Raw genomic sequence first — 25958 nt, forward strand, 5'->3', positions numbered from 1 at the left:
ATCATGCCGCTTTTTCGCGATCCAGATCGCCAGCGTCAATATATACGGTCGAATGACCATGACGAACTTGAAAAAGCTATCCAAGAATCATCTCGAACCCAAATTGACCTCGAAAATCACTATTCGGTCGATAACACTGAGCACTCTGCTACAAGTCGTTTATCATCCTCTTCAGACCTTTCCCCGATTATGTCATGGGCTCGTACCGATCGGCAAGAAATGATTCAGAGAATCAAAGAATCCTCACCTTGGAGACTCGAAATAAGGGTAAGATTTGCCTGATAAGCTTGATATATACATTTTTTGTCGTTTCGATTGTTCATTCAAAGGTCTTCTGCTGTTGATCTTCAAACTAACTTTCTGTAAAGCCGCAGCGTAACAGTGGAGATAGTAGTTACATGTCTCATGACTCCCTGAGGGCGGCGACACAGACAGAAAGAGATGAAGATGAAGATTCCACTTTCAGAGACCACATCTATAAACAGTCATTCGAGGAACTGGGGTCGCCAGCCGATATCCAAAGACCTCGATCTGCTTTACACTCAGGGGATTTTCGGGAAATTGTGCCACAGCATGCTCCTGACTCACCCCGGCCTCGTTTCGCGCAGCCCAGTCTATCTTCTCCACTTCCTCAACTGGGTACCTCACCTACAACCCCATGGTTCGGTGCTCCGGTCTTCTCTACCCATACTCAGCGGCCAATTCTATCCAGCGACTACCGTGACTCTACTGTAGCCCTGCAAACCCGAACCCGAGCACCTTCACTCGGATCATTCTCTTCGAGTTATGTTCTCAAGGCGCCTACAAGTCCTTTGGTACATCAGGCCAACAACACTGATTTGGACTTTTCGCCTCGAGAAAATTCAAGGGATTTTCTGGAGCCTACAGAGAGAGCGAATCGGCGACGAACGCTTCCCCCGGAGAGCTTCAGCCATCTCCAGTCATCGCCCCCGGGTGTTAAAGCTGTCAATATTCGCACCCCCTTTTCGCCGCGGCGAGAGGATCTGTTTTTCCACTCGCAGCACTCACCCAGACGGTCACTGAACTCAGCATATTCCCTTCAGCTTGCCTCGACAGGCAATAATACCATATATGGTGCAAGAAGGCTATCCTTAGCTTCCGAGGCCCCTCATAAGTCTCATGCGCCAATGGTGGGCTCTTATGAGGAATCTATCCTACACGGACGAATGTCTATGAATCCGTCTAAGCCACTGGACTTCACGGCGCAAATAGGAGTATTGGGCAAAGGCAAATGCAAAGGAAATCTCAAATGTCCACCACATGTCTCAGTGCCTTTCCCGGCTGTTTTTTATCACTATCCGACTTCAGGTAATGGACGCTCTATTTCGGATGACAGTCCCAGCCCTTATGTGGGACAGATCGATCTGGAGAACTCGCTTAGCAAGAATGATTTTAGCTCGACCCCGCGTCGTAAACGGAAGGTCAGTCTGACAAAGGGCTCAGAGAACAAAGCTGCGGATGACTCGGGCTTGGCTCAAGTTCCCGATTCTGATACCCGACGCCGTAGGGAGAAGAAGAATCGGGGAGCAGAGTCACCCAAATGCCCGCCTGGGGGGTGCTACCGGATTCCTCAGCAAGGACAGCTGCAGATAATCATCAAGAATCCTCACAAGACAGCTGTGAAGTTGTTCCTTGTCCCTTATGATATTGGCGATATGAAACCAGGAACCAAGACCTTCATCCGGCAACGAAGCTATTCGGCTGGGCCGGTAGTTGATATGCCGCTGAGTGCACGTAGAAACTACGGCACTGATCGCCCTGAAGCGTCCCTGAATGCCACAGAAGATCCGAGGAACAAACCAACGCTGCGGTACCTTGTTCATCTGAATATTTGCTGTCCATCTCGCGGTCGCTTCTACCTACACTCGACCATTAGAGTGGTCTTCGCTAACCGGGTACCCGATGGCAAGGAGAAGCTACGAAATGAGATTCAACTGCCAGAACCCCGGTACAGCCCGTACAAGCCTACTCGAGAGCCAGCTCTTTCGTCATCTGCAAATGCTCGGTTGGCAATCGAGAATGCCACTCGACGACGCAGTACCTGCCAAAGCCCCATCACCCATCTTCGCCCTCATGTGACCGCGCCTGATGATAAAAATATCCCAATGCACTGGAATGCAGTGAATTTTCCAGGCTCGTATCCAGATTCTCATCAGTCTGATGAATCTTTTTACAGCAAGCTCAATAAGGGCGATGCTGGATATGGAGGTTATCTATATCATTCTGGACAGAGCGGTCCTGAAACTGGCGAGAGTCTACTCGCGAGGAGACTTCGACACTTGGGTGTCCACAAGCAAGAATCATTTGATAATTAATAAGCCAGGTATATCACGACATTTATACTGGCTTAGCACATCGTAATACCTCTTCACTCTATACATTACCAAAGATACAGGCATATGACTCGCCGGCCCTGCAGTCATACCATACATATACCAATTCAACTAACCAATATAGCTTAGCTCCCACAGTTGTTACCCAGCAGGTGCGACATATTTGATTTACTTTTGCCGACCTTGCTTTCTATCCTTTCTTTTTGATCGCGTCTCCATTCGTCCAAGTAAGCCAGAGTAGGACAGGCGCATGCGTCACCGGCTATATACCCCTTTTTTCTACATATTTCTTTCGTTTTATCTCTATGGCTATCTCACAAACATATCAATATTCCAAGGTTGTTTTTATATTTTATCGAATATCAATCAAAGGTTTTCACCACCATCCAAGCCCTGTTCTTTCAAGCATTTTTATTGCTACATCATGTAATCAAATTTACATAACTAGATAGATGCCCTCACCAATCAAGCTGTAACACGCTTCAGTTAACTGGTTCCAAGGTTGCAGAGGATGAAAGAGCTGTATTCTTGCATATATATTTACAGAGGACGCTAGGTACAGCAATCAAATATTAGAAGTTGGGAAGCAGATTCAATGTCCAGGCGCCTCTTCCTGTTGGGGGATTAACAAGTCTCCTAACGATAGAAGAACACTGAATGAAACCCACATCAAGGCTAGAATCAAACTGTGATTAGGAAATTACAGTCGAGTCAGCATACAGGGCCACGATATTCGAAACAATTCTAACCAGAATGCTCCACGATCTCGTTCACCAGCACACCATCCTTGATGTAGCTCTTGATCTGTTCGGGAACAGGGCACTCCTTGGTATCATCGTCTGTGCCCTCCTTAGGTGGGAGAGTGATGTTCACAGCACTGCATTTACTTGTGAATATCTCGGTGTTCAAACTCTGTAGGCCAAGATAAACAGTAGCGCCATCGACCTGGTCGAGAAGAATAGTTGGGACGGTACCATCAACCTGCACAGCAAACTTAGGTGACTTGATCACATCAAGACTGCTAACAAGCGATTCCACGATAATGGAAAGGCCAGTGCAGTTGTCAATAGCAATAGCATTGGCCTTGCCATTGACCTTGACAATGCTCTTGTTGCAGCGCGAGATCAGAATGGAATGGTTCTGCTGTGCGGAGATCTCAATGATATCCTCTGAGCCCTCGAAGTTCTCTACTAACCACTTGCTACCCTCCAGTTCTTTGCGCGGAGGCTTGCGGGTACGCATGCTCTCGGGCTTCGGCTTCTTGCTAGGAGCAGGAGACCTGGCCCGAGGAGAGCCTACGGTTGAACCCGCACGTAGACCGGGGTTCTTGTGTGTCATCTCCGACTTATCTACCTTGCGGAGACCAGAGGTGATCTGTTCGCCTTGGTTGAGCTGGTCGAAGACTGCACCCATGTCTGGAGCGGCAGTCCCTGGAGCAGGAGCCGGAGAGGTGACCAGGGGAGGTGGTGGTGGTGGTGGTGGTGGGGGAGGGCCACCGCCTCCACCAGGGACATTTAGAGCAGGAACAGGGGGAGGGGGAGGAGGTGGTAGACCGGTGCTAGCGCCGGCTGGAGCACCACTCTTGATCTCCTTGAGAGCCACCTGAGCGTCAACTCCAGATTCATCGTTCCATGTCAGGCCCTTGGGGTAGTGTTTCTTGAGATAAGCTGAAAGAGACTTGAAGTTCTGGTAGTACGCTTGGATATACTCGACGTGTGTTTGGTCCCTGTTAATATGTCAATAAACAAATTTCTCTGGCCCAGGAAGAAGGCATATACATACTTGTCCTTGTACTCCTTCAACACCTTATTTCCGTAGTACTGGATACCACCAATGATCTCCGTGACGAATTCCGCTGGCTTTCCCTCGAAAAACCAGCCCAGAGCAACGATGCCCTCTGCGACAGCACTCAGGTGATTGAACAGCGGCGAAGGCCGGTTAGACTCCCGAATGTTGTTGATGCTGTCTGAGGCCTTGTGCAAGTCTGTCACAAGCTCTACAGGCTGGGGATCGGGCTTCTTGGCCTTTGTCGAAACAAAGAGGTAGGTGCGCTCGGCTTGGAAGGCTTGCAATACCGCTTTCGACTAAACAAGCATGAGCCAATGTGTGAGTAGCACAGTCCACTTTGAGGCTTACCTGCTCAGCCACCAGACCACCAATCTTCTGACCAAGGTCAACAAATTTCTGGACATCCTCTTTAATCAATTCATCGAAGTCCTGGATCTGCGGCGGGATTTGGGCTGGCGGAGGAGTTGCCGGCGGAGGAGGAGTGAGCTTCGGAGTCACAGTTGCAACGGGCAAAGGAGTTGTAGGAGTTCCCGCAATCGTGGAAGCATGAGGTTCATCTAGAGTCATTGCCATATCCTCTAAGCGTGAGGTTGCAGCCTCGAGCCTGTTTGGGCGAGCGCCATAGTCAGTCAAATCTGCTAGGGGGCGCTCGTGGTACAGCTTGGACTAAATTGAAACATGGACGCAGCTGGGCACAGGGGATGCAGCTACCAGAGAACAGTATACATACCGTTTGATGAGGGTGGTGAGATTATGCATATGGCCGCCACTCGCCATGGTGGGCAACACGTAGTTCCTGAGAGCGGGAAAGTGAGTTGGTCTGAGGAAAGGAGGAGGTCGATTGAACGGTGACTATTGACTGAGGGCAGAAAGGTAAATCTGCAATACCTAAGTTCTCGCAGTCAATAAAAACTAGAACGGAGTTCAAGTGAGGAAGACAAAGACGGAGGTAAAGGAGGCCTAGAGCTATGAGATCCCGCAGCTCAAGCCAACGGTATTATTACATACGCCTATCAAAGCCTTGATTATGGGCACCATGTGTATCGCCGGTATTTCCAATACATACTCCACTAGCCCACCTCAATTCCCCAACACCGGATAAATTGAACCTCTGATCTGATACTTGTGATATTATACATATTACGCTATGTCTGAAATAGTTGCTGATAATCAGATGGGTGATGTTGACTTTTGTACTTTGGGAATGTTTATTCTCGGTATGCTTCTCTCTCCAGGGTTTTCTCTCTAAGCCCCGCAGATCGGATTCTCACATATTATGAGACAGATGACATTGATTTCGGGAGCTCTAGACCGGGAGTCAAGAATGTTCTCGGAGGTGCTGCATCATTTGCAGTCCTAGGTGCCCGTCTAGTTGCAGGCTCTACGTATGCTCGATCTGTGAGCTGGATCGTGGACGTTGGTTCTGACTTCCCTTCCGAGACTCTTGCAGAGATCAGGTCTTGGGATACAGACTGCTTGTTCCGGGAAGACCACAGCAGGCTCACAACTCGAGGCTGGAATGGCTATCATCCAAATGAGAAACGAGGTAAATGAATCTATCACGTCGGAGACTTGTTTTGAACGAATATGAGTAACCGCGATCCAGACTTCAAGTATCTCACTCCGAAACTGAGGCTAGAACCCTCAATGCTCTCTGATGCGCAAGTGTGGTCACAGACGTTTCATATGGTCTGCTCTTCATCACGGTGCATCTCTATTGTTCACGATATTCTGCAACGGCGAGAGGAACTACGCAAGGCGGGCCAGACCCCTAATAATGAGAATGTTTCCAAGAGACCCATCTTTGTTTGGGAGCCAGTGCCTGATCTGTGTACACCAGCAGAACAAGAAAAGTTCTTTGCTGCTATTAAAGTTGTTGATGTGGTCAGCCCTAATCACCTGGAGCTGGGAATGTTGTTTGAGCAGCCTGAATGGACTAAAGACAGCCCAGATGGCCAACAATTGATTCGGAGGATCATCGAGTCTGGGATTGGTCCAAATAGAGACGGCTGCCTGGCAATCAGAGCAGGGAAAGACGGAAGTTATGCTTTCTCCAAGGCCCAAGAAATCTGGCTGCCTGCCTATCATCAACCAGATACTTCGGTTACTACGGCCGTAGTTGATCCTACGGGTGCCGGCAATTCGTTTTTAGGTGCGCTAGCTCAGGGAATGGTGTCTGTCGGTCGAGAACCTTTTGAAGTGATCGAGTCAATCCTCTCGCATTCTAGGAATTGGGAAACTGCTCTGGACTCATGGGGCACGCGTCGAGGATTGCCCATGGCTCTCATATGCGCAACGGTCGCTGCCGGGTTTGTGGTTGAACAGATTGGCGTACCGCAGATTTCTCAGAACTCTGGTAAGGAAATGTGGAATCAATCTGAATTCACGGAACGAGTCCGCCTGTACACGCAACGATTATTCAAGACAGTGGAAGAGTCTCCTCAGAGACATCTCTTGACCAAATGATCAATAGCTGATTTAAGGAACGCCCTTCTATTTTCGTACAGCCTGGGAATGATAGTAATGATAGTAAAAAAACACAAAAAGAAAAGGTTCCATCTTGGGACTTCTCCTGCCGCTGCCTTATAGATTCCGGTTCCGCTTTCTTATGACTCGTTCTTTGCAGCCTGCTGTGCCTCGTGTTCACGGATTTGTCGGCTCCAGCTAAGATCCCGAAGACATCATGGTCAGTATAAGGTCGACTTTCAATCTATGGAATCGAGGGGGATAAACTGACTATCGGCTAGGGAAGAATCTGCCGGGTTCAGGCATGCGATCGCGGTATTCGCGGTCGGCGCTAGTGGTGAAGGCAATGGCAGCGACACCGATAACAAAGGCACCCATGACAGCGGTGTTGACCTTCCAGTTGGCCGGCTGGGCGTACCAACCACCAGCGGGGGACCAAACTTCCTTGGGGTACCTGTGCAGTGTAATATGTCAGCGTACATCATCAAGGAAATCGACAGGTTCAAACATACGGGATCTTTCCACCTCCACCCATTGTGAAGATTATTCAATTGAGGGTATGTTTGGGATGTAAAAAGAAGGTCGAGCTTAGGCAGTTGAAGCCGAAATGGCTGCTCGTCGATTGGAGAGTCGAATGCCAAGCATTATTTCCTATATAGGACTAGCGTTTGATCACACGACTTCAGATCCCGTGACTACCGACAATTTCTCTTTTCTTGCTCCGTAAATTGGCCGCGATACCAATCTCCATATCTGTTGAAGCAGCGTGGTCAATTGATACCTGTGTTCTCCCTTTGTTTTGCTGCTAATGTCTCTTACCGCCCAGATGAAGAGATTGCAGCTTCAACGATGGAGCAGCACCGTCCTTGCGCCGCAGGCTCGGGCTACTAACAGATTGCATCAACAACTTTGCTCCGCCGGGTGTCGGCACAACTCAACTGCTGCGGCAGTTGAATCACAAGCTACATCTCAAAATGGAATTACGGCGGATGAGGCTGCGGCAGAGCTGAAGCGCCAAATCCGAAAAATGCACAAACGCAAGTCAGAACTCCAATATCCCTCTCCTCCGGTTGAAGCCGCATCCAAGTCGGCTAAGCTTGCAGCCCTCCACGCTCGACTCTACCTCCCCTCCCGATTACCTCTTCAGACACTCGCGCGGACACTGGTCGATGCTTCCGCGGATTCAAATTCCGATTTCAACAACAAATCGTTGGCCACTCTTGGCGATGACCTTCTCAACTCCTACACCACCGAGCACCTTATTTGCACTTATCCTCGCCTTCCCCTGAGTGTCATCTTCGCAGCCACATACGCCTATGTCGGTCCCCAAACCCTCGCATCCATGACTCGGGAATGGGGTGTAGATTTCGCGTCCATCCCCGGAGGAGAGGTCGACCCTGGTTTACTTCAGTTCAAGCGGGTTGAACCTGGTACTGAGCTCGAGGAAAAAGGCTCATTAAGGCCATATGCTGAAAAGAAATGGAAGAAAACAGTCACCTCACAAATTTTTTATGATGATCAATTTGGTCAGGCTTCTCAGCGGTCAAAGTCTGGTGTTACCGCCGATGAGGCTAGTTCCACCTTCATCCGTGCTGTGGTAGGCGCAATCTACCTGCATGCTGGTCGCACAGCCGCCAAGCGGTTCTTTGAGCAGCACTTCCTTTCTCGACACCTTGACATTTCAAGCCTATTCAACTTCTCCCAGCCCTCCAGGGATCTGGCCCGCTTGTGTGCACGTGAAAACTTCGAGCGTCCCATCGCTAAGATAATCAGTGAGACTGGTCGCCTAAGCAGACATCCTGTCTTTTTGGTTGGCATTTTCTCTGGCCAGGATAAACTGGGTGAGGCTGCTGGAGCCAGTCTTGTTGAGGCCCGAGAGAGGGCATCTCTTAGTGCACTAAAGGGCTGGTACCTGTACAGCCCACTCAACGTACGGGTCCCCAGCTCTATGGAGGAAGAGGGTGCTACTCCCTGGAAGCCTGCATACGTTGACTTGGGTGAAGTGATTGTTTAATAAGCTCTATTCAAGCCACGCTAGACGGGCATGATTCCGTCTTATTTCATGTCTTTATTGTCCTCTATCCCTCCTTTTCTAGTGCGCCTATGTTTTCGCATAGAAAGGCCGAAAGGAATAAGAGTCACCTCTCCTGTCTTTTTGCATGACCGGATACTGTACAATATGGGAATTTGTGATCCCTTCGATTCATCTGGTGTCTTCTTATTTTCATTATTGGATTTCATTTTTCTGTCACCTCCTGAGGTCCTTGTGTATTGTTTATTTGGCTAAATCCCCCCATTCTTCAGTTAGAAATCGGTCAAAATGGGATGCACAAGGTTACGAGCCTTGGGCATTTATATTATAGAGGTGCTCCCCTATTTACTGTGCTTCAAAAATCAATTCAAATTCCAAATATATTTGCGGTTTTTTTATAGAGCACGCGATATGGTCCCGCCACTCGGAATTTATATAGGTCTATTCTTGGGCTTTCAGAGAGAATCAAGATAATGTCCATATTCATCCCAAAGCTCCGCAACTTCGACCCCAAATAAGCCATTCCAAAATCCACTGTGACCCTGAACTCGTTCGTCTTCACTTTCACCAACATATCCAACTCTCAAAAGTCGATCATTCAACATACCAATCGCCCCCAAACCAACTCGCACATCCTCAAGCCATGCCAAAAAGTATGCAGTATTCTGGTACCCAGCATCCCATTGTGACGGCCTCTCAGCAGCAGATTGGGGTCTTTTCCAATGAGGTGGCTCCAAACGAGCTTTGAGCCGAACGAAATCCGCAATACCTTCAATGAGTCCTCCAGGTGGGCGAGGCACAGTCTCATTCTCTTCAGCACTCGGCTTCGGGGGTGCAGTATGTTGGTAGCAGTGCACAAGCTCGTGGGTGAGAACACCTACTAGCTCATGCAGCGGGTCAGCCTTGGCAGATGCGTCTGTACAGTGCTGCACGTATGAAAGCGAGAGGTGAATTTCTTTATGGTCGTCGTCCAAGTCGCTACCAGTTGTATAAGCGACGCCCTCAAAGTCCCTAAGGAATAGAGTTACGGAGCGTGTTGGGGGGAATAACAGGGTGGAAAAACAGCTTCCTGCCTGGTTGGCTATCGTATGCACTGGTGTGCTGATTGGCTGTATATAGATATCTGACAATGTTGCCGAGCGCTGTATCGAGCGTTGATGCAACATCCGGAATAAGAGCGAGAAAAGCGCTTGATGCTGGATGACGGAGTTCCTGCACATGAAGCCGCAGCTTGGGCCGAGGTATCTTTTGTGCGATGTCGGCTTCGTTAGGTCTTTGATCCTGCGATTTCTTGAGTGGGCTAGACTTAGGGATGGCTGTTGCTGTTGCCGTTGCCATAGCGAGTTCAGTCATGCTATAGCCTCTGTACTCCGACCAGTATTTGAGAGCTTCTTTACAAATTTGCTACTTGAGTGAATTGTTCTCTGCTGGGAGTTTCTGTTGACGTTGATTCAGGAGTAAGCCGCGTAAGAGTATAAGATGCGGGAGGTGGGGAGCCCTGCGCTCGGTCCAATCAATGACACCTCTTTCAATGCTCTTCACAGCCTACGGAATAGATATGGCTGTCTAACTGTCAGTTAGCGTCGATTAATGTTATCAATCTAAAATTGAATATAACACAATGATATCAATCTTTTAAATTTAGAGCTTCTATGGCTGTCAAGATTTTAAAGGGTTGTCAGTTTTGTGACAGTCACCTGACCTTACTCAGAGTAGCAGATTAACCAAGGATTTATTTATTCAAGGAGATCAAGTATATGATTAGTATTGTGATCATTGAGTAGGCTCTCTCGTTGTCAGATTCGAGCCAGTTGTTATACTCCGTTTGTACGACTATAGAGTGGTTGCCCTTTGCGACCACTTAACATCAACAAACCCCAGAGAGATATTGGGTTAGGATACAAACCCAACCAAAGCTGATAAACCACCACAAATTGAAAAATAAACATCTGACAGTACTAAAGCATAGAAACAAGCCAGTCATCTTTCTAATCAATTCGTATCTCTTTAATTGATCTACGATTTCTGTGAAATCCCTTGATTCTATATTCTTGTTCTTATCTCTTATCGCCCCTTCCATGCTTGTTGTTCAACTTTCTTCCGGCGCTTATCAACCGACCATCCCACCATTCATTCGCGCTCGCGCTCTCGTTCTCTTTCACGTCCACACTGACTTGGTAAGTGATATCCAATCGCTACGTGGTTCTAGCGTCGTATTTGTGCGCGCTTGTTTTTCGTGTTTTGTCGCAGCGCGGTCGCGCGGTCGCATCCTTCCTCGTTCACCTTCTCCGTAACCGACTGACCGGAAATAAACAGTTGAATCTTTCAAATTCACATTTCAATACACAGTCATACAGACTCTCTGTCTATTATCCATCCTTTCAATCTTGCTACACAACACTCCATCCGAATCTCACCTGCCATCATCCGACGGTGCCTCCTATGTCCTATTGGTGACACGAGATATTTCCCCCCAAAAAATGGAGTCAAAGGCTGCGGAACTCCTGGCTGCTTTCAAAAATCCCAATCTCTCCACTGACGTCAAAGTTTCTCATCTCACCGGAATCAAGTCTGATATCAAACAAAAAAATGTCCCAGAGGGTGCCATTCAGACCATTTTCGATGCGCTGAAGCTCGCCATCACCTCACAACACTCCTCCGTTGCTAGCGCGGGATTTTCCACATTGGGCCACCTACTGAAGCGCCTAACGATCCAAGACCAGCAGCAATGGATTCTTTCGCAGTCACGCAGTCTCTATCCGATATTATTGGACCGACTTGGTGATCATAGGGAGCGCGTACGAGCTCAGTCTGCATCAATATTTACTGACCTATGGCCCCTTGCGAACGATGAGGTCGAATATAATGTTCTTCAATGTGCTCTTGTGGGCAAAAATGCTCGCGCCAAAGAAATGAGTCTACTTTGGTTGTCGAATGTACGTTCAGCAATCTGCTCTATGTGAATTCCCATTCTGACATAAATTCTTACAGATGACCAGAAACCATGGCTTGATGTTCCGTCAGTATGTACCTTCCCTGGTTGCGTGCTTGGAGGACGCCGACAGTGCCGTTCGAGATACGGCAAGATTAGTCGTCGTCGAACTTTTCCGGTAACTTCACTGTCTTTGATATCTCCTTGCGTCCCCATACTTACCCATATGATCTAGAAATGCTCCTGCTCGGGCAAAATCCGATTTACAAAAACAATTGGTTGCTCGGGGAGTGAGAAAATCAATTTCGAGTTTTATTATTTCCGGCATTGGACTTAGCGCTGCGGAGCCTGAGAGTACAACTCGGCCCGTTTCCCGAGTTGATCGGCCAATTTCAGTGATGTCCTCGCGTTCACGCGCCGTGGATGTAACGGACGATGGTATGTTCTATAATAAATTGGTCTTTTGACATTTGTTCTAACGTCATTCTAGAGCGAGAGCCCCCAAGGGTCGACCAGTATCACGAGCTCACCACGATAGATCGACCGCCTCGAAATCTGTAGAGCCACTTATGAGACCTAAGACGCCAGCTGAGGCGCCAAGCACCTTGCCCCAAGAAGAGGATAGCATAGAACCGCTTCTTGTCTCTTCAGCAAGAGACATTGATGATATGACGCGTGCTATGCTTCCTTGGTTCGAGGGCAAAGAATCTGAAGAAAACTGGATTAAACGTGAGAAGAATTGTATTCTTCTCCGAAGACTCACTCGCGGTAATGCGCCTCAGGAATTCACTCAGACCTTTGTCAGCGCCACAAAGACCCTCCTGGACGGGATTTTCAAGGCAGCAACCTCTCTCCGAACAACATTGTGCACCAATGGCTGCCTTTTGATGCAGGATATCGCCCGAGTCTGTGGTCCAAAGATTGACTCAATGGTTGAGATCATCATGCAGAACTTGACAAAGTTATGCGCATCTTTGAAAAAAATCGCGGCTCAGAACGGGAATTCCACGGTTGAGGCTGTTATTGAGAATGTGACGTTCAACGTGCGACTTTTGCAGCATGTCCACATGGCATCACAAGATAAAAATCTACAGCTGCGATTATTCGCGCCTGCATGGCTTCGGACCTTGATTATCCGACAGGCGAACCATAAGGGTTCTGTCGAGCATGGTGGTGGTCTGGATCTTGTTGAGAAATCGATTAAGAAAGGACTAGGCGATGCTAACCCGGGTGTGCGAGAGGCAATGCGCAGTACATTCTGGACATTCTATGGCGTATGGCCCGAGAGAGCCGATGGGTATGTGTTCATTGCTTGGGAATCTGACGCCTAGAAACATATGCTAATTTTATATAGGATTATGGACACCCTTGATGCCAAATCACGCGGTCTTTTGGAAAGGGACTCGTCAAACCCAAATGCAAGTGTGACCTCAAAAACTTCGGCTCCTGCAAAGAGCGCAACTGGTGGAGCTGTCAGTCGCTCCGCCCTCAAAGAAGCTATTGCGGCTCGTAGGAAGGCGGCTATGCCTTCTCGCCCAGACTCTGCACAGTCTGCCCTCTCGGAAAGCCAAGCATCAGATGCTGGACACAAATCATCCAGTAGGACTGTACCTACAGGCGCACCTCTTTCTTCTTTGTCATCTGCACCCATGCGACCTGCTATGAAGCCTCGTCGACCTGAGGTGAGTCGCCCGGCAACTGCTGACCCTTATGCTCGTCGACCGGAATCCAGAGCTGCCCAAACGACTAGCAAGCTGCCGGTCAGTCCGAGATCTGTGCGGTCGAAAACATCAACACCATCTTCAAGACCTATCAATCCGCCTCGTCTTCGGCCCCACGAGGGACCCGGTCAAACGGGTACGACCAGGGGAAAACCTAAGAAGCTTGACTTGTCAAAATCAAAGTCCCATGGTGATCTTCACGCAGCAACCCTGGCCCCAAGTGACTCCAATGAAAGCTTGATAAATCAGCCATCTTCACATCCCCATGATATCGACCCACCGATAACAGCTGAGGTATTGAATTCCCCTGCACCTGTTGTTCTAGAAAGGCTCCCGCTTTCTGCGGCGCAATCATCATATCTTCATGGCGACTCCCCGAAGCCTGATCTTGACTTGGTTCCAGAACCAGAGTCTTTGGAAGCATCAAAACCACAGCCGCCTGAGGAGCAGCCATTCGAGGAGCAGCCGTTCGAGAAGCAGCCATTTGAGGAGCAGCCATTTGAGGAACAGCCATTTGAGGAGCAGCAATTTGAGGAGCAGCCATTTGAGGAGCAGCAATTTGAGGAGCAGCCATTCGAGGAGCAGCCATTCGAGGAGCCTAATCTCCCCAGATCAGCAACTGCAACCCCGTTAAAGCATTTTGATCTAGTATCTGACACTGAGTTTGCTGCGAAGAGCCACCCCGAAGAAATGATCATATATGAGGATCCTACCACGCCCGTTGCTACTGAACCATTGACTCCTACGATTGATCACGTTGAGCCTTCCACTCCCATAAAGTCTCCATACCATGCCGATGATCAAGAGAGTGACATCGACTCTATGGTAGAAGACCAAATTGCTGCGGCCACGTCTACCAGAACACCTCGCTCGGGGATGGGAATGCTTGGCTCTGATGGGGCTAGTGAAATTCGTCTCCCAGCGCCAATGCATAGGACACCTCTCCGTGGAAGCCCTTCGCCTACTAGGAGTCGGGCACAAGCAACGCCCAGCGGACCAGGCGTAAGACTTGATTCTACTTCGCATCCCGTGAGTGAATTACATAGCTTGCCAAAAACCCCCAACAAAGAGAATGCAATTTCATACACGCCCAAGGTCGCAACCCCACGATCGACGCCTAAAACAGGTGCCTTGGAGGAGGTGCCGCTGAATGAATCAGTTTTAAGGCTCGTGGAGGCTAGGTCACCTTTCGGATCTCCACGGGTGACTGTCCAACCCCCCTTCGACGTGCTCGAAAGTGGGCCGAGAGGCACCGGAGCCCAAGCCCTCGATCCAAAGACCCGGCCAATGCGAGAGAAATGCTTCAAAAGGCCAATAGTCGAATTACTGCGAAGACGATGGATATTTCTGGCTATAGAAAGCTGCAAGGTCTCTTTCAATACCACGGCCTAGACCTTGTTTCTCGCGAAAAGGACTACTACGCAGTTTTAAATGCCTTGTTGAATGAATTGGAGTCGGCTCCTACCAGTCGCAAGGACCACGATGTGAAAACCCAAATTCTGGCGACCATACGGTCTATGCTTCTCCGAACTAGCGACCTGTTCCATAAGTATGATGTGCCTGCAGTGGCGGCTATCATTCGGACTCGTCATCACTACGAGTCAAATTCTCATTTTGTCACCTGCCTGGAGGAGGTGGAAGAGCAGTTGGTTTCCTTGATCCCAACCCAGTCAGCTATTGATGGTGCACTACAAGCAATGGAGCTAGGGGAGGAGGTGGATGGCGAGGAAGCGTCTCGGACATTGATCATGGGCATGAATACCATTAAACAGGCACTTTCACAAGGCCCATCTGAGATATCTGATGATACCCTTGCAAGTATCGGTGCAGTGGCTGGTCAGCAACTGAACCACGCTCGTCCAGGCGTGCGCAAGGCAGCTACTGAGCTGTGTACACAGCTTAACCTCAAATTTGGCCTAGATCGGGTCCAAAAGCTGACCCAGCCGGCTGGAGAAGGATCTCTCAACCTCCTCACTTACTTCATGGCGCGCGCTCGATAAGTGAACTTTTATCATGTACATATCTTCGGTTACTCTTTTTTTCATTAAGCTTTGTAATTACTGTAAGGCGCACGTCGTCGATTCTTATGCGCACAGAACCAAAGTTTCATAAAATTACCTTGGTAGATGAGTGTCTGCCTTCAGCATTGAAGGATAGGAAGATAGATCCATGCTTTTTTGAGTCGGTCTGTTGGCATTGAATTGTCACCTTACAATTTGATAACAGGTCAGCTCGTAGATACCTATCTTGGTAATTCCGGAAGCTGCCCCTCTCAAAGCGCCAAACCACATCATTGTGCATTGAAAATCAGCGCTGATCTCGGAAAACCTATTCCTCCCCGGGTCATCAATCTCGGTGTTTTCTCCGACCTTCTCATGTATACTTCGTATCACTGAGTGTCCTAATGCTCAGATGGGCTAGACTCGGTCCTGGAATTCAATACTCCGCACTGAGAAAATGGCACTGGACTATTTAGCTAGAAGCCGGCATCCATTGAGTCTCGACAATCCCAGAATTCTCTAAGCAGCCTATTTTCCCACTTCGATCTCGATTCATATCAAATATGGCACCAACACTGACAGGTGGGAACCCGCACATTGTCCATCTGCCTTCGACGACTGCATCATCACCCTCTGAGCCCCGTACAATCATACAGCAATGGTTCACAGCTCTGGAAAACCAACTGTCTCAGCCTCACTCCATTGATCTGATAAACCTCTTTCACTCAGAATCATGGTGGCGTGATATGATTGCTCTTGATTGGGACATGCGTACTATGCACACAGCTGCTGAAATTCAAGACGTCCTACGCAAGCGACAGAGCCAGGCACGACTTTCTCACTTTCAACTGCAGGACAAAGGTCAATTTAAGCCGAAGTTCGAGCATGTCGTAGACGGAATTTGCTGGATTTCTAGTATGTTCTTTTTTGAGACTGCCGTTGGGAAGGGTGCGGGTATGGTGCGCTTGACGCAGACTGCGGAGGGTGGGCCATGGAAGGCATATGCTGTGTATACTTCCTTACAGAAACTTAAGGGCGTAGATGAACCTCTTGGTAAACTTCGGCCCGAGGGGACGACTGAATCTATGCCTGGTGGTCTCGCTGGTGGGACTTGGATCGAGCGACGGGAGCGACAGAAGGAGTTTTTGGATGAGGAGCCCGTGGTTTTGGTCGTTGGAGCTGGTAAGTAACATCTGATATTTTGAAATGACTGGGTTAATTTGACATTGGTTTAATGGTACAGGGCAGTCAGGTCTGAATATGGGTGCTCGGCTGCAGAGCCTTGGTCTTTCTTGTCTAATTGTAGACAAGCAGGAGCGTATTGGTGATAACTGGCGCAATCGCTACAGGGTGAGTAACGACAGAAATCTTATGGTATCCTATACATGCTCACTTAATAATCTCCAGACTCTTGTTACTCATGACCCAGCTGAGTTCACCCACATGGCCTACCTGCCATTCCCGCAGAACTGGCCTCAGTTTACCCCGAAAGATAAACTTGGAGACTGGTTCGAAGCTTACGCAAGCATCATGGAGCTCAATGTCTGGCTCCGAACATCCGTGGCATCAGCTGAACGCAACGACGCAACATCCACATGGAATATCACCGTCTCTCGCGGCGACGGATCTCTGCGTACACTCCATCCACGCCATGTTATCTGGTGCACTGGGCACTCGGGCGAGGCACTTATTCCAAAATTTCCAGGACAGGATTCTTTCCAAGGCGTGGTGTATCATGGCAGCCAACATCGTGAGGCTTCCGAGTCCGACGTCCATGGCAAGAAGGTTATTGTTGTCGGAACTGGTAATAGTGGACACGACATTGCTCAAAACTACTACGAGAATGGAGCAGATGTGACAATGTTACAGCGCAGTGGAACCTATGTGATCAGCGCCGATAAAGGAGTCCACATGATGCACGAAGGAATGCACGAGGATGGCGGGTGAGTGTTCGCTTTTATTCTCCACGATATCACTTCTCATCAATCTCCCATTGACATTGATAATTTTTGCGACAGTCCCCCAACGGAAGAGGCAGATATCGTATCTGAAAGCCTTCCAAACCCTGTGCAATTCGCCTTGGGTGAACACTTTACCCAGCGTGTCGCAGCTACTGACAAAGAAACTCTTGACGGTCTTCGTCGTGCAGGCTTTAAACTTGACTTTGGCCCCAACGGAGCAGGAATTCTGTGCTTATATTACACTCGGGGTGGTGGGTACTATATTGATGTTGGTTGTAGTCAGCTCATCGTAGATGGCAAGATCAAAATCAAGCAAAGTCCCAACGGCATCAATGGGTTCGGGCCTCGAGAGCTGCATTTGGCAGACGGCAGTAGCCTTCCAGCAGATATTGTGGTCTTGGCTACCGGATATGATACCATGCGTTCAACTGTGCGTAAGGTGCTTGGTGATAAGATCGCCAATAGATGTGTGGATGTTTGGGACTTGGACGAAGAGGGAGAACTTCGCGGGGTAAGCTTCTTTGTTTTAATTGTATCATGATAGTAGCTAACCTTGCCATAGGTGTGGCGTCCCAGTGGCCAGCAGGGATTCTGGTATTTTGGAGGAAACCTTGCTATTTGTCGGATTTACTCTAAGTTCCTAGCCCTGCAAATCAAGGCGGTTGAAAATGGTCTTTCGACGGGAATCAGGCAGCAACAAAGCGAAGTAAAGATATAGAACCGTATCAAGTACCTAGTAGCCTAGGTTCCGAACAGGGTCAAGACTTATCAAGTTCAAGATAGTTAGTGACCACCATTTCATCTCTTCTTGAGCCATTCATTCGAGTCCGGTATCGTGAGCATATAACATGGTTCAATTTAACATCAATAGTTGGTGGTTTAAACTGCAAAATTAGTGGACGTAGTAAGGGCGTATGGCGAATTTCCTGTGTAGACAAAATGGGCTTAAATATGGTTGTAGTCAATGTAGTTAACCTGTTTTCTATCTCAGTCAGCACTTTGTTGAATCAAAACCTTAAATTTGGTATTATATAATTATATAATCAGTTATCTCCGAATGCCGTTGGAGTTAAGCTAAAAGCCGCGACATCAGCTTGCAGAATTTCCACTCTATTCCACTTTTGATCACTCACAACCCAATCTCGGTCTCAAGACTCAATATTTAACATTTAAAACATTTGTCCTTTCTCAATGAGTACCAATACTTCCTTCGCTGGACTAGAAGTCGGAAATCATAGCTCTCGGCTGCGTCGAGCACATACTAAATCACGGCGAGGTTGTCGGAATTGTAAGCTGCGACGGGTCAAAGTAAGTCTTTACTGAAATCAGAAATGCCATAGTCCAAATGTTAGAGCCTAGACCTCTGAGGTCATCACTGGCCTTTGGATTAGTCTATTTCAAGGTTGAAGCAGAGTATAACAATTCACAGTGCGACGAAGCACACCCATGCTGTCAGAAGTGTCAATCATATGGCGTGACTTGCAATTATGATTCGTCCCATGCTGAACAGCTGCAGCTAGAACAACGAAAAACAAGCAAGACACCCCTCGAAAGCTCTTTTGGCCATGTAATCTTTGACTCGATACCTCTCAGTCCATGCTTGATAGTTGGAAATGGTTATGGTTCATTTCGACTGGATAAGGATGGTCTTGCTTGTTTAGATAGATTCCAACACCGTACTGTTGACAGTTTTGGAACTACTTCTTCTCGTGAATTGTACCGGACTGATGTAGTCAGACTCGCCGTTCAGGTGAGACCTTATTCAAAGGCCCCGAAGGGACTTTTATGATCTGACGTGGCTGATTATCTATAGCATCCGTTCTTGATGCATATCATTCTTGCAATCACATCAATGCATGATAGTTATTTGTCCACGTCTTTGAGAAGGGAAAAGGTAATTCCCGAGGCATACCACAGTGCGCATGCTGCTGCACTATTATCTAAAAAGCTGTCCGCTCCAATCATGCCCGAGGACCGAGATGCTCTCTGGGCCTCTGCTGCTATGCTAGGTCTTGCCAGCGTCACTTCTCTTGATGCCTCGACTCCCTCAGAGGCATGGCCACTTAAACCTTTTGACGCGGGCGATCTTGACTGGATGAATATGAGTAAAGGTAAGATGGCTATCTGGAAAGCCACGAATCCCCTTCGATCAGACAGCATCTTTCATCCAATGGCAACCGATTTTCGTGCAATGACACAGCCGCCAAAGTACTGCTCAATAGACGAGATTCCCCAAGAGTTTGTCAAGTTGTGCGGATTAGATATATCAGTCGATCTATCCCAGAACAATTATTATACTGCACTCTCAACTCTGGTTCGATTTTGGGATTTTGAATACAAGCAGGATCTGTTGCCAGCATATCTTGCTTTTCTCAGTTTCATGGAGCCGACCTTTCGAACCTTGCTACTTCTGAAAGACCCACGGGCACTTTTAATTTACCTTTATTGGCTTTCTCCTCTCTGCAATTCTGTGTGGTGGGCCATGAGGCGGGCACGGTTAGAATGCCAAGCAACATGCTTGTATTTGGAGACATACCATGGCGGTGATGAGGATATTCAGAGAATGTTGCAGCAACCTAAGGTACAATGTGGGCTAATGGTGATCACTGATATGAGTACGCGTCAGACTTAGATTAAAAATTCCAGTATTAGCAGATATTATGCAGAAATTTGAAATTTCAACTGAGAAACTCAGAAATCATTTGGCATTTGAATGAATTATGACTTCATTTGAGCATGACTTTCTATACATGATGCATAGGTAGATTTGAACATGAAGAGGATCCAAGTCTTCTGACCATGGAAGGCGATGTAATGAGGCAGAATCAAGATGGATTTGTCGTTCAAGTAAATAAGTGGGGCGTGTGCATCAAACTTCTAAAACCAAAAAGTCGTTGTTATTATATCCCAAGACACTATAGTCTGGTAGTTAAGGCCATCAATCTGCCAACCAATAATGAGGTTCGAGATCGGCGCTCGATGAAATCAAAACTGTCATACAAGTTTCCTAAGTTTCTAGTCCATAAAACGGTAAACCTTTCCAAGATCAGCCCCGGTCTGCCAGATTTGAGGTACGACTGATGACTGAATTATTGACGAAATTTTTAGACCTCATTTGATTCAATTAGCACTACTGATAGCCATCCATGAGCGGAACGAAGCTATCCATCTTTTTTCCTTTTCTATTCTTTTTTAAGGGGGAATCATCAAGTCGGCCAAATCTTCTATAGATCTAGATCCATCCAGGCACGTGACCGGAAACACTTTTCCCAAATGGAGAAAAGAGCCGATCCACAGCCTGGAGGTTACTCGAGGTATTCATTAGCTCTCCAGCGCTTTTACTCGGGAGTCAAAGCCAAGGCAATCAAGAGGAATTGTTTGTCAAAATAGTATGAACCGGAAAGCAGTGTGCGTGTCCGCACCCCGTTAGGCCTGCAAAAATCATGAGCGAGCGAGGTTCGGAAATCGTCTTTCGAGCGGAGAATGTGCCGATCCGACACTTCAAAGCATGCCGATGGTGTAAGAGACAGAAAATGCGCTGTGATGCACGGCATCAAGTCCCATGCTTTCGATGTCGCTCAACTGGGCGTGACTGTATTCTAGATCCTATTGAAGATAATACCCGGCGACGAAGTGAACGTCGGAGAAAGACCATTGGACAGTAAGTTACGATCCCACGAGCTAATTTCAACTTATTGGTTTTTGAAAGAACCCTAATTTTCACAGTTACTCATCAGTCGCTTCACCACGGGAGCAGCACAGTGTCTATCACTCTCCTGTCGCCGGACACGATGCTACTTTTGACACAAATATCGACTCCCTTCCTGCTACATCAGCGCTGGAAGATCTACGAAGATCCCAAACAACGGATCAATCTGGCCCTGAATCACAGCAACTCAGTCCAAACGACATGATTGCTCCTGTTTCGGCAGTTCACTCGATGTCAGTAAACCTACTCGGCACGAACAGTGTGAGTCTTTTGATATACTTCTATTGAAGATACTTAAACTAATCTGCTTCGAAGATACTTATGGAGCATTCGACAAATGGCGACCTGAGAGGCGACATCATTGCTCGAGGTATCATCACTGAGGAACTTGCTAGGGTTATGCACGAGCGGTAGGTGGTTATAAGGAAGTCCAAACAGTCTTGGAAAGCTAGAGTAGCTGATCCTTTTTTTTAGCTTTTCATGTGGTAGTAAGCACTATTTACCTCTGTTTGATCCTATTCGGGATACATTCGACTCTATACGGTCACGCTCTTTGTTTTGCTTTACTGTTATTATGTACCTGGCTAGTCGAGCTGTGGTCGACTTGCGTAGTGATACACATATGCAACGTGTATTGCAAGATGAAGCGCAGCGTCTGGCTGAAGATAGTTTTTTTGAACGCCCTACAAAGCTTGAAACTGTTCAGGGAATGATTCTCCTCGCTGCTTACTCGGAGAAATCCTGGTTTTCAACTGCCCTCATTTTACGCACAGCCTTGGACTCTGGGCTGGAGAAATCATTGGACACATTGTTGTCGCAGGAAAATGTACCTCGCAGCTCTCTATCTGCCTCAATGGCAGATCGACAGTTGGTGTGGCAAACACGAACTTGGCTTATCAGTTTCACACTGGAACTAGATGTGGCTTCAGGTACAGGCCGCAAGTCTCGTATTGGCGAGGTGGATGTAATGAAATTGCGCAAGTTCCTTGACTACCCGCTTTCTCTACCTTGTGATATGCGAACAGTCTGTATCATCGAACTTCACCAACTTCGAGGTTCGAATACATCAAATGCCTCTTTTTCAATTCATTGACTAACACGTGGTTTCAGCTAAATCGCGCATTATATTGGAAAATTCAGGGACGATTCGTGATGTCATTTCTATAGAATTACCTGGAATTATGAAAAGACTGCAAAACTGGTGGACAACTTGGGATAATCTCCATGACAGTATGTTCGCTCTCAGCAGTCATAGCTCAGAATTGTTGATACTGACTCTCGATTTTAGATAACGGCTTTCATGCTGGAGCGTTCCAGCGCAGTAGCCTGAAACTTATGCTTACATATGCCAGGATCTTTGTACTATGCGCATCCTTGGCTCGCATCCAAAAGTTACAAACTAGCTCCTCCAACTCCGACTCTGAAATGATAGACGAAAGCGTAATGAATCTTTGGCAAACTCTCGTTACGACAATTATGGACCAGTTGGCGTTTCTGATCAATGAGCCTGCATACAGGTGCCAGCTGCCATGGGCTCCCACATATCCCGCTTTGACCATGGCTTTTGTCAGTAAGTATTGTTGGTCCAATTCTAAACTTAACTACTCTGCAGGAAACTGACTCGTAGCTAGCTACTTTTGCTGTCCGGATAGCTAGGTGGCGACCAAACCTTATTGATCAAAGTCTTCTTCTAGAAAGAGCAGAAAGGATCTGTGAATTTTTGAAGCAACCGCCATACCCGGACATTCACCGCACTGTATCTGTCTTCGTTAACTATGCCCGAGCCTTGATTGCCAGCCAGCAACGAAGCAGTGACAGATCAGACAGGCCCAGACCGTCCGATCAAAGGTATGGACACATAACCTCCTACACGGGTCCATATAGTCAGATGCCTAATGCAGCTCATGTGGGGCCTTTGGATGACCCTCAGTATCGACCTGACTCGGCTCTTCCGAGTGACCAAGACCCGAATATGGTCCCCATGACAGGTATTGATGCCGCTGGAACTCTTGCAAGACTACCCAACACTATGGAAGCCCCGAATTGGACAATGTCTAACTCTATTGCCGACTCTTTTGGTCTATTTGAGGAAGGACAGAACGACATTTTTGACTTCTTGCCCATGATGCCCTCTTTACCTCAATAGAAAGCAAGATTAATTCTATAGTATGATAATAAACCTTGGAATCCAATTTATAAAGCTTTCGGTTCTGTTAAGCCCAGCATAATGCGAAGGATTTCCCAAGTGTCCACTTCATTTGATCTACAATGATGGACCAAATAGTCGCGGCCCTCATCCCGAGGTCAACTATAACAACACATTACAAAGGACTGCGATATATTGGGCCGCAACGCAGTACACATCCATATGCTATCCTTTTCATGGAATAGTGGATTAGCATTGACATCTGCAAACGCAAATCGTAGCCGTAAACGTTTAATGGCTCAAGATTCGAGGAATATGAGCCTACCAAAATGGCCGGTCCCTTACCGGCGCCGACTGCCATCAACCCTAATCAACGGATCCGGTCCGGCGCCGGTCCCGCTTTAAGAAATTTTGAAGTACGAAGTATAGGAACCATTTCGATCGGTAAGTGCTAAGTGCTCATAACAAATGAGTCAAAATATAGGTCCATCAGATCTAGACAATGGGACTCGGATTTTATGCCGAATATTCGGGGTCCATCGGTTTTGGAGAAAATATTTATTTCTTCATATAACTTCCGGTTCTCCCTGCCCAGATGCCCTTTTCCAAAATTCTAAGTTGAAATCTGTTTGAATTGGTGACATGATCAACATAATTCTATTTTAATTTTCTTCTTTTTTTTCATTTTTTTTGGCAGTGATTATAGACCCTTCAAAAAGCTCTATAGCCATGAAGATTATCTCAGGTACGATTTAGACCAATCCGGTACTTGTACATGTTTTGATAGCATCCCCTAACATCATGTAGACAAAGGCCATTCTTTCATCAGGGAGGCTTCCTCCTCAACGACTGAGCCACACGAGAATAGAGACTACACGCTCACCGAGCACTCATCGGACGAAATATTAGTTGAATTCTCAGATGATTCTTTCGCCAATCCAAACAACTGGTCTATCGTAAGCTCCAATATTCTAGCCAGGCGCGTTATTGTGAGGCTTCATCTGGAATAGTGCTAATAAAGCATTTTTCTAGAATAAAAAAGTGTGCAATGCAGTCATCGCACTCTTCGCTGTGCTCAATAGCGGTTTATCGTCTTCATTACCGAGTAATGCAATTCCTACAATCATGCAAGACTTCAACAAATCTGGAAGCGGAGAAAAGGTGCTACCAACTGCCATCTTTTTGATCGGATACTGCGTCGGACCTATGGTGTTCAGCCCAATGAGTGAGACGATAGGTCGAAAACCTGTTCTCTTCTGGTCTTTCAGTGTCTTTTGTCTTGGAACGTTGGCTTGTTCGCTAGCACCTAATTGGGCAGCACTCTTAGTATTCCGGGCTATTTGTGGAATCATGTCTGCATCCCCACAGACTGTCGTTGGTGGCGTTTATGCTGATTTGTTCTCCGATCTGAAAACTCGTGGCCATGCTATGGCACTATACATGGGAGTATGCTTTCCTCAAGACATCTACCTTTTACATCTTCCGGTACTAACTTATTTCAAGGCTGCAAGCTTTGGTCCAATCATTGGTCCTATTATCTCGGGATGCTCCGTCCAATACGGCTGGCAATGGTCATTTCGTATCGACTTCATCTTGAGTGGTCTTAGCTGGATTGGTCTTTGTTTCCTCTCTGGTAAGATACTCTCCACTGCATTCAGAAGATCCTTACTCACATATTATACGTGTTAAGAAACGTTCTCACCTGTTTTGCTCAAGAAAAGAGCGGCAGAGTTGAGAAAGGAGACAAACAGCAATCGTTACTTTTCTTCGCAAGAGCTCAAGCAGACCGATACGTCTTTTACCATGACACAAATCGCTACTCGTCCTCTCTCAATGCTCGTTTTTGAGCCAATTGTTCTTTTTACGGCTCTTTATATTGCTCTAGCGTGGAGTATGGTGTTCTTTTACTTCCAAGCATATCCCATCATTTTCGAGGGTAAGCTGGCTTGCTAACTCCCGACATGTCGGTGGTTCAAGTAGAACAAGATTGAGAAGCTAACTTTTGAGATTAAGGAACCTACAACTTCAATGTTGCCATGACCTCTCTTACATACATTCCCAGTATGTTGATTTTATCGAATAGACTGATTATATTGCTAATAAGTGACAGTTGGTGTTGGCGCTGGAACATCTTCCCTGTTTGCCATTTACTACGATCAATTCTACGAAAAGTCCAAGAATGCAGGAAAAGCCTGGGCATCCGGGGCAGAAATGCATCGGCTTCCATTGTCCTGTGTCTCTGCTGCTTGTCTTCCGATTAGCCTCTTTTGGCTCGCATGGTCGGCAAGATCTAGTATTCATTGGATTGCCCCTGTGTTATCAGGCGTACTTTTTGGACTTGCCTATCAAACGACCTTCATATCTCTGCTAACATACGTCACCGATGCCTACAGAATCTACTCTGCCAGTGCACTTGCAGCCTCTGTTATCCTGCGCAGCATTGCTGGTGCACTCCTGCCTCTTGCGGCAGATCCGATGTACGCAAATCTCGGTGTTTCGTGGGCAACATCGGTCCTGGGTTTTATTAGTCTGGCTTTTCTTCCTATTCCTTTTGCACTATTATATTACGGCAAGTCGATTCGAAAGAGAAGTCCTTTTTGTCAGCTATTGCTGGAGCAGGAGATGTTCAAGGCGGCAAATAGTACAAGAACACCTGAAGAGGTATAAAATGCTTGAATTTAGTCCTAGAGACTACTCTAGAGATTGTCCAGGTAACTTATGATGACCGTGATGGATTTTTGAACTGAGTCTCTGTTTTTTAGAACTTTTAGTGATCTGGCCTTTCGGGATAACCTGCATAATCATTCATATAGGTAATTGCTTGGAGTTAATAAGAATTTTAATGCAAA

At 47.3% G+C, this 25958-nt stretch overlaps 11 protein-coding genes across 11 annotated transcripts; 8 read left to right on the forward strand and 3 right to left on the reverse strand.

Moving 5' to 3' along the window:
* Positions 1–3: 3 nt before the first annotated feature.
* N7495_002524 (uncharacterized protein) lies at positions 4–2336 on the forward strand (the record flags this gene model as incomplete). Its single annotated transcript, XM_057205193.1, has 2 exons — positions 4–267; positions 369–2336. 2 exons carry the CDS (start codon positions 4–6, stop codon positions 2334–2336), a joined length of 2232 nt encoding a protein of 743 aa, XP_057065800.1.
* A 762-nt stretch (positions 2337–3098) lies between these two features.
* capA (adenylate cyclase-binding protein) lies at positions 3099–4919 on the reverse strand (the record flags this gene model as incomplete). The annotated part of the gene is made up of 4 exons (XM_057205194.1): positions 3099–4080; positions 4137–4438; positions 4491–4746; positions 4873–4919. The coding sequence occupies 4 exons, from the start codon at positions 4917–4919 to the stop codon at positions 3099–3101; spliced, it is 1587 nt and encodes a 528-aa protein (XP_057065801.1).
* Positions 4920–5289: 370 nt separating this feature from the next.
* Positions 5290–6608, forward strand: N7495_002526 (uncharacterized protein; the record flags this gene model as incomplete). The annotated part of the gene is made up of 3 exons (XM_057205195.1): positions 5290–5359; positions 5401–5688; positions 5749–6608. 3 exons carry the CDS (start codon positions 5290–5292, stop codon positions 6606–6608), a joined length of 1218 nt encoding a protein of 405 aa, XP_057065802.1.
* Positions 6609–6748: 140 nt separating this feature from the next.
* Positions 6749–7143, reverse strand: N7495_002527 (uncharacterized protein; the record flags this gene model as incomplete). Its single annotated transcript, XM_057205196.1, has 3 exons — positions 6749–6806; positions 6880–7062; positions 7121–7143. The coding sequence occupies 3 exons, from the start codon at positions 7141–7143 to the stop codon at positions 6749–6751; spliced, it is 264 nt and encodes an 87-aa protein (XP_057065803.1).
* Positions 7144–7416: 273 nt separating this feature from the next.
* N7495_002528 (mitochondrial 54S ribosomal protein mL44) lies at positions 7417–8622 on the forward strand (the record flags this gene model as incomplete). The annotated part of the gene is made up of 1 exon (XM_057205197.1): positions 7417–8622. One exon carries the CDS (start codon positions 7417–7419, stop codon positions 8620–8622), a length of 1206 nt encoding a protein of 401 aa, XP_057065804.1.
* A 473-nt stretch (positions 8623–9095) lies between these two features.
* On the reverse strand, positions 9096–9993 carry N7495_002529 (basic secretory family protein; the record flags this gene model as incomplete). Its single annotated transcript, XM_057205198.1, is given in 2 exon segments — positions 9096–9749; positions 9769–9993. 2 exon segments carry the CDS (start codon positions 9991–9993, stop codon positions 9096–9098), a joined length of 879 nt encoding a protein of 292 aa, XP_057065805.1.
* A 1127-nt stretch (positions 9994–11120) lies between these two features.
* On the forward strand, positions 11121–15293 carry N7495_002530 (uncharacterized protein; the record flags this gene model as incomplete). The annotated part of the gene is made up of 6 exons (XM_057205199.1): positions 11121–11576; positions 11632–11750; positions 11808–12010; positions 12065–12869; positions 12927–14433; positions 14475–15293. 6 exons carry the CDS (start codon positions 11121–11123, stop codon positions 15291–15293), a joined length of 3909 nt encoding a protein of 1302 aa, XP_057065806.1.
* Positions 15294–15856: 563 nt separating this feature from the next.
* Positions 15857–17972, forward strand: N7495_002531 (putative flavin-binding monooxygenase; the record flags this gene model as incomplete). Its single annotated transcript, XM_057205200.1, has 5 exons — positions 15857–16475; positions 16537–16643; positions 16701–17236; positions 17312–17765; positions 17817–17972. 5 exons carry the CDS (start codon positions 15857–15859, stop codon positions 17970–17972), a joined length of 1872 nt encoding a protein of 623 aa, XP_057065807.1.
* Positions 17973–18445: 473 nt separating this feature from the next.
* N7495_002532 (Zn(II)2Cys6 transcription factor domain-containing protein) lies at positions 18446–19886 on the forward strand (the record flags this gene model as incomplete). Its single annotated transcript, XM_057205201.1, has 3 exons — positions 18446–18562; positions 18609–19004; positions 19068–19886. The coding sequence occupies 3 exons, from the start codon at positions 18446–18448 to the stop codon at positions 19884–19886; spliced, it is 1332 nt and encodes a 443-aa protein (XP_057065808.1).
* An 811-nt stretch (positions 19887–20697) lies between these two features.
* N7495_002533 (uncharacterized protein) lies at positions 20698–23109 on the forward strand (the record flags this gene model as incomplete). Its single annotated transcript, XM_057205202.1, has 7 exons — positions 20698–20915; positions 20981–21224; positions 21279–21373; positions 21438–22018; positions 22074–22193; positions 22252–22533; positions 22595–23109. 7 exons carry the CDS (start codon positions 20698–20700, stop codon positions 23107–23109), a joined length of 2055 nt encoding a protein of 684 aa, XP_057065809.1.
* A 729-nt stretch (positions 23110–23838) lies between these two features.
* On the forward strand, positions 23839–25776 carry N7495_002534 (putative MFS multidrug transporter; the record flags this gene model as incomplete). Its single annotated transcript, XM_057205203.1, has 7 exons — positions 23839–23854; positions 23917–24065; positions 24142–24555; positions 24613–24742; positions 24800–25045; positions 25123–25170; positions 25220–25776. 7 exons carry the CDS (start codon positions 23839–23841, stop codon positions 25774–25776), a joined length of 1560 nt encoding a protein of 519 aa, XP_057065810.1.
* Positions 25777–25958: the final 182 nt, after the last annotated feature.

This window comes from Penicillium taxi (assembly GCF_028828555.1).
Source record: "Penicillium taxi strain IBT 34144 chromosome Unknown utg000002l_segment0_segment0, whole genome shotgun sequence".
NCBI classification, from domain to species: Eukaryota; Fungi; Ascomycota; class Eurotiomycetes; order Eurotiales; family Aspergillaceae; genus Penicillium; species Penicillium taxi.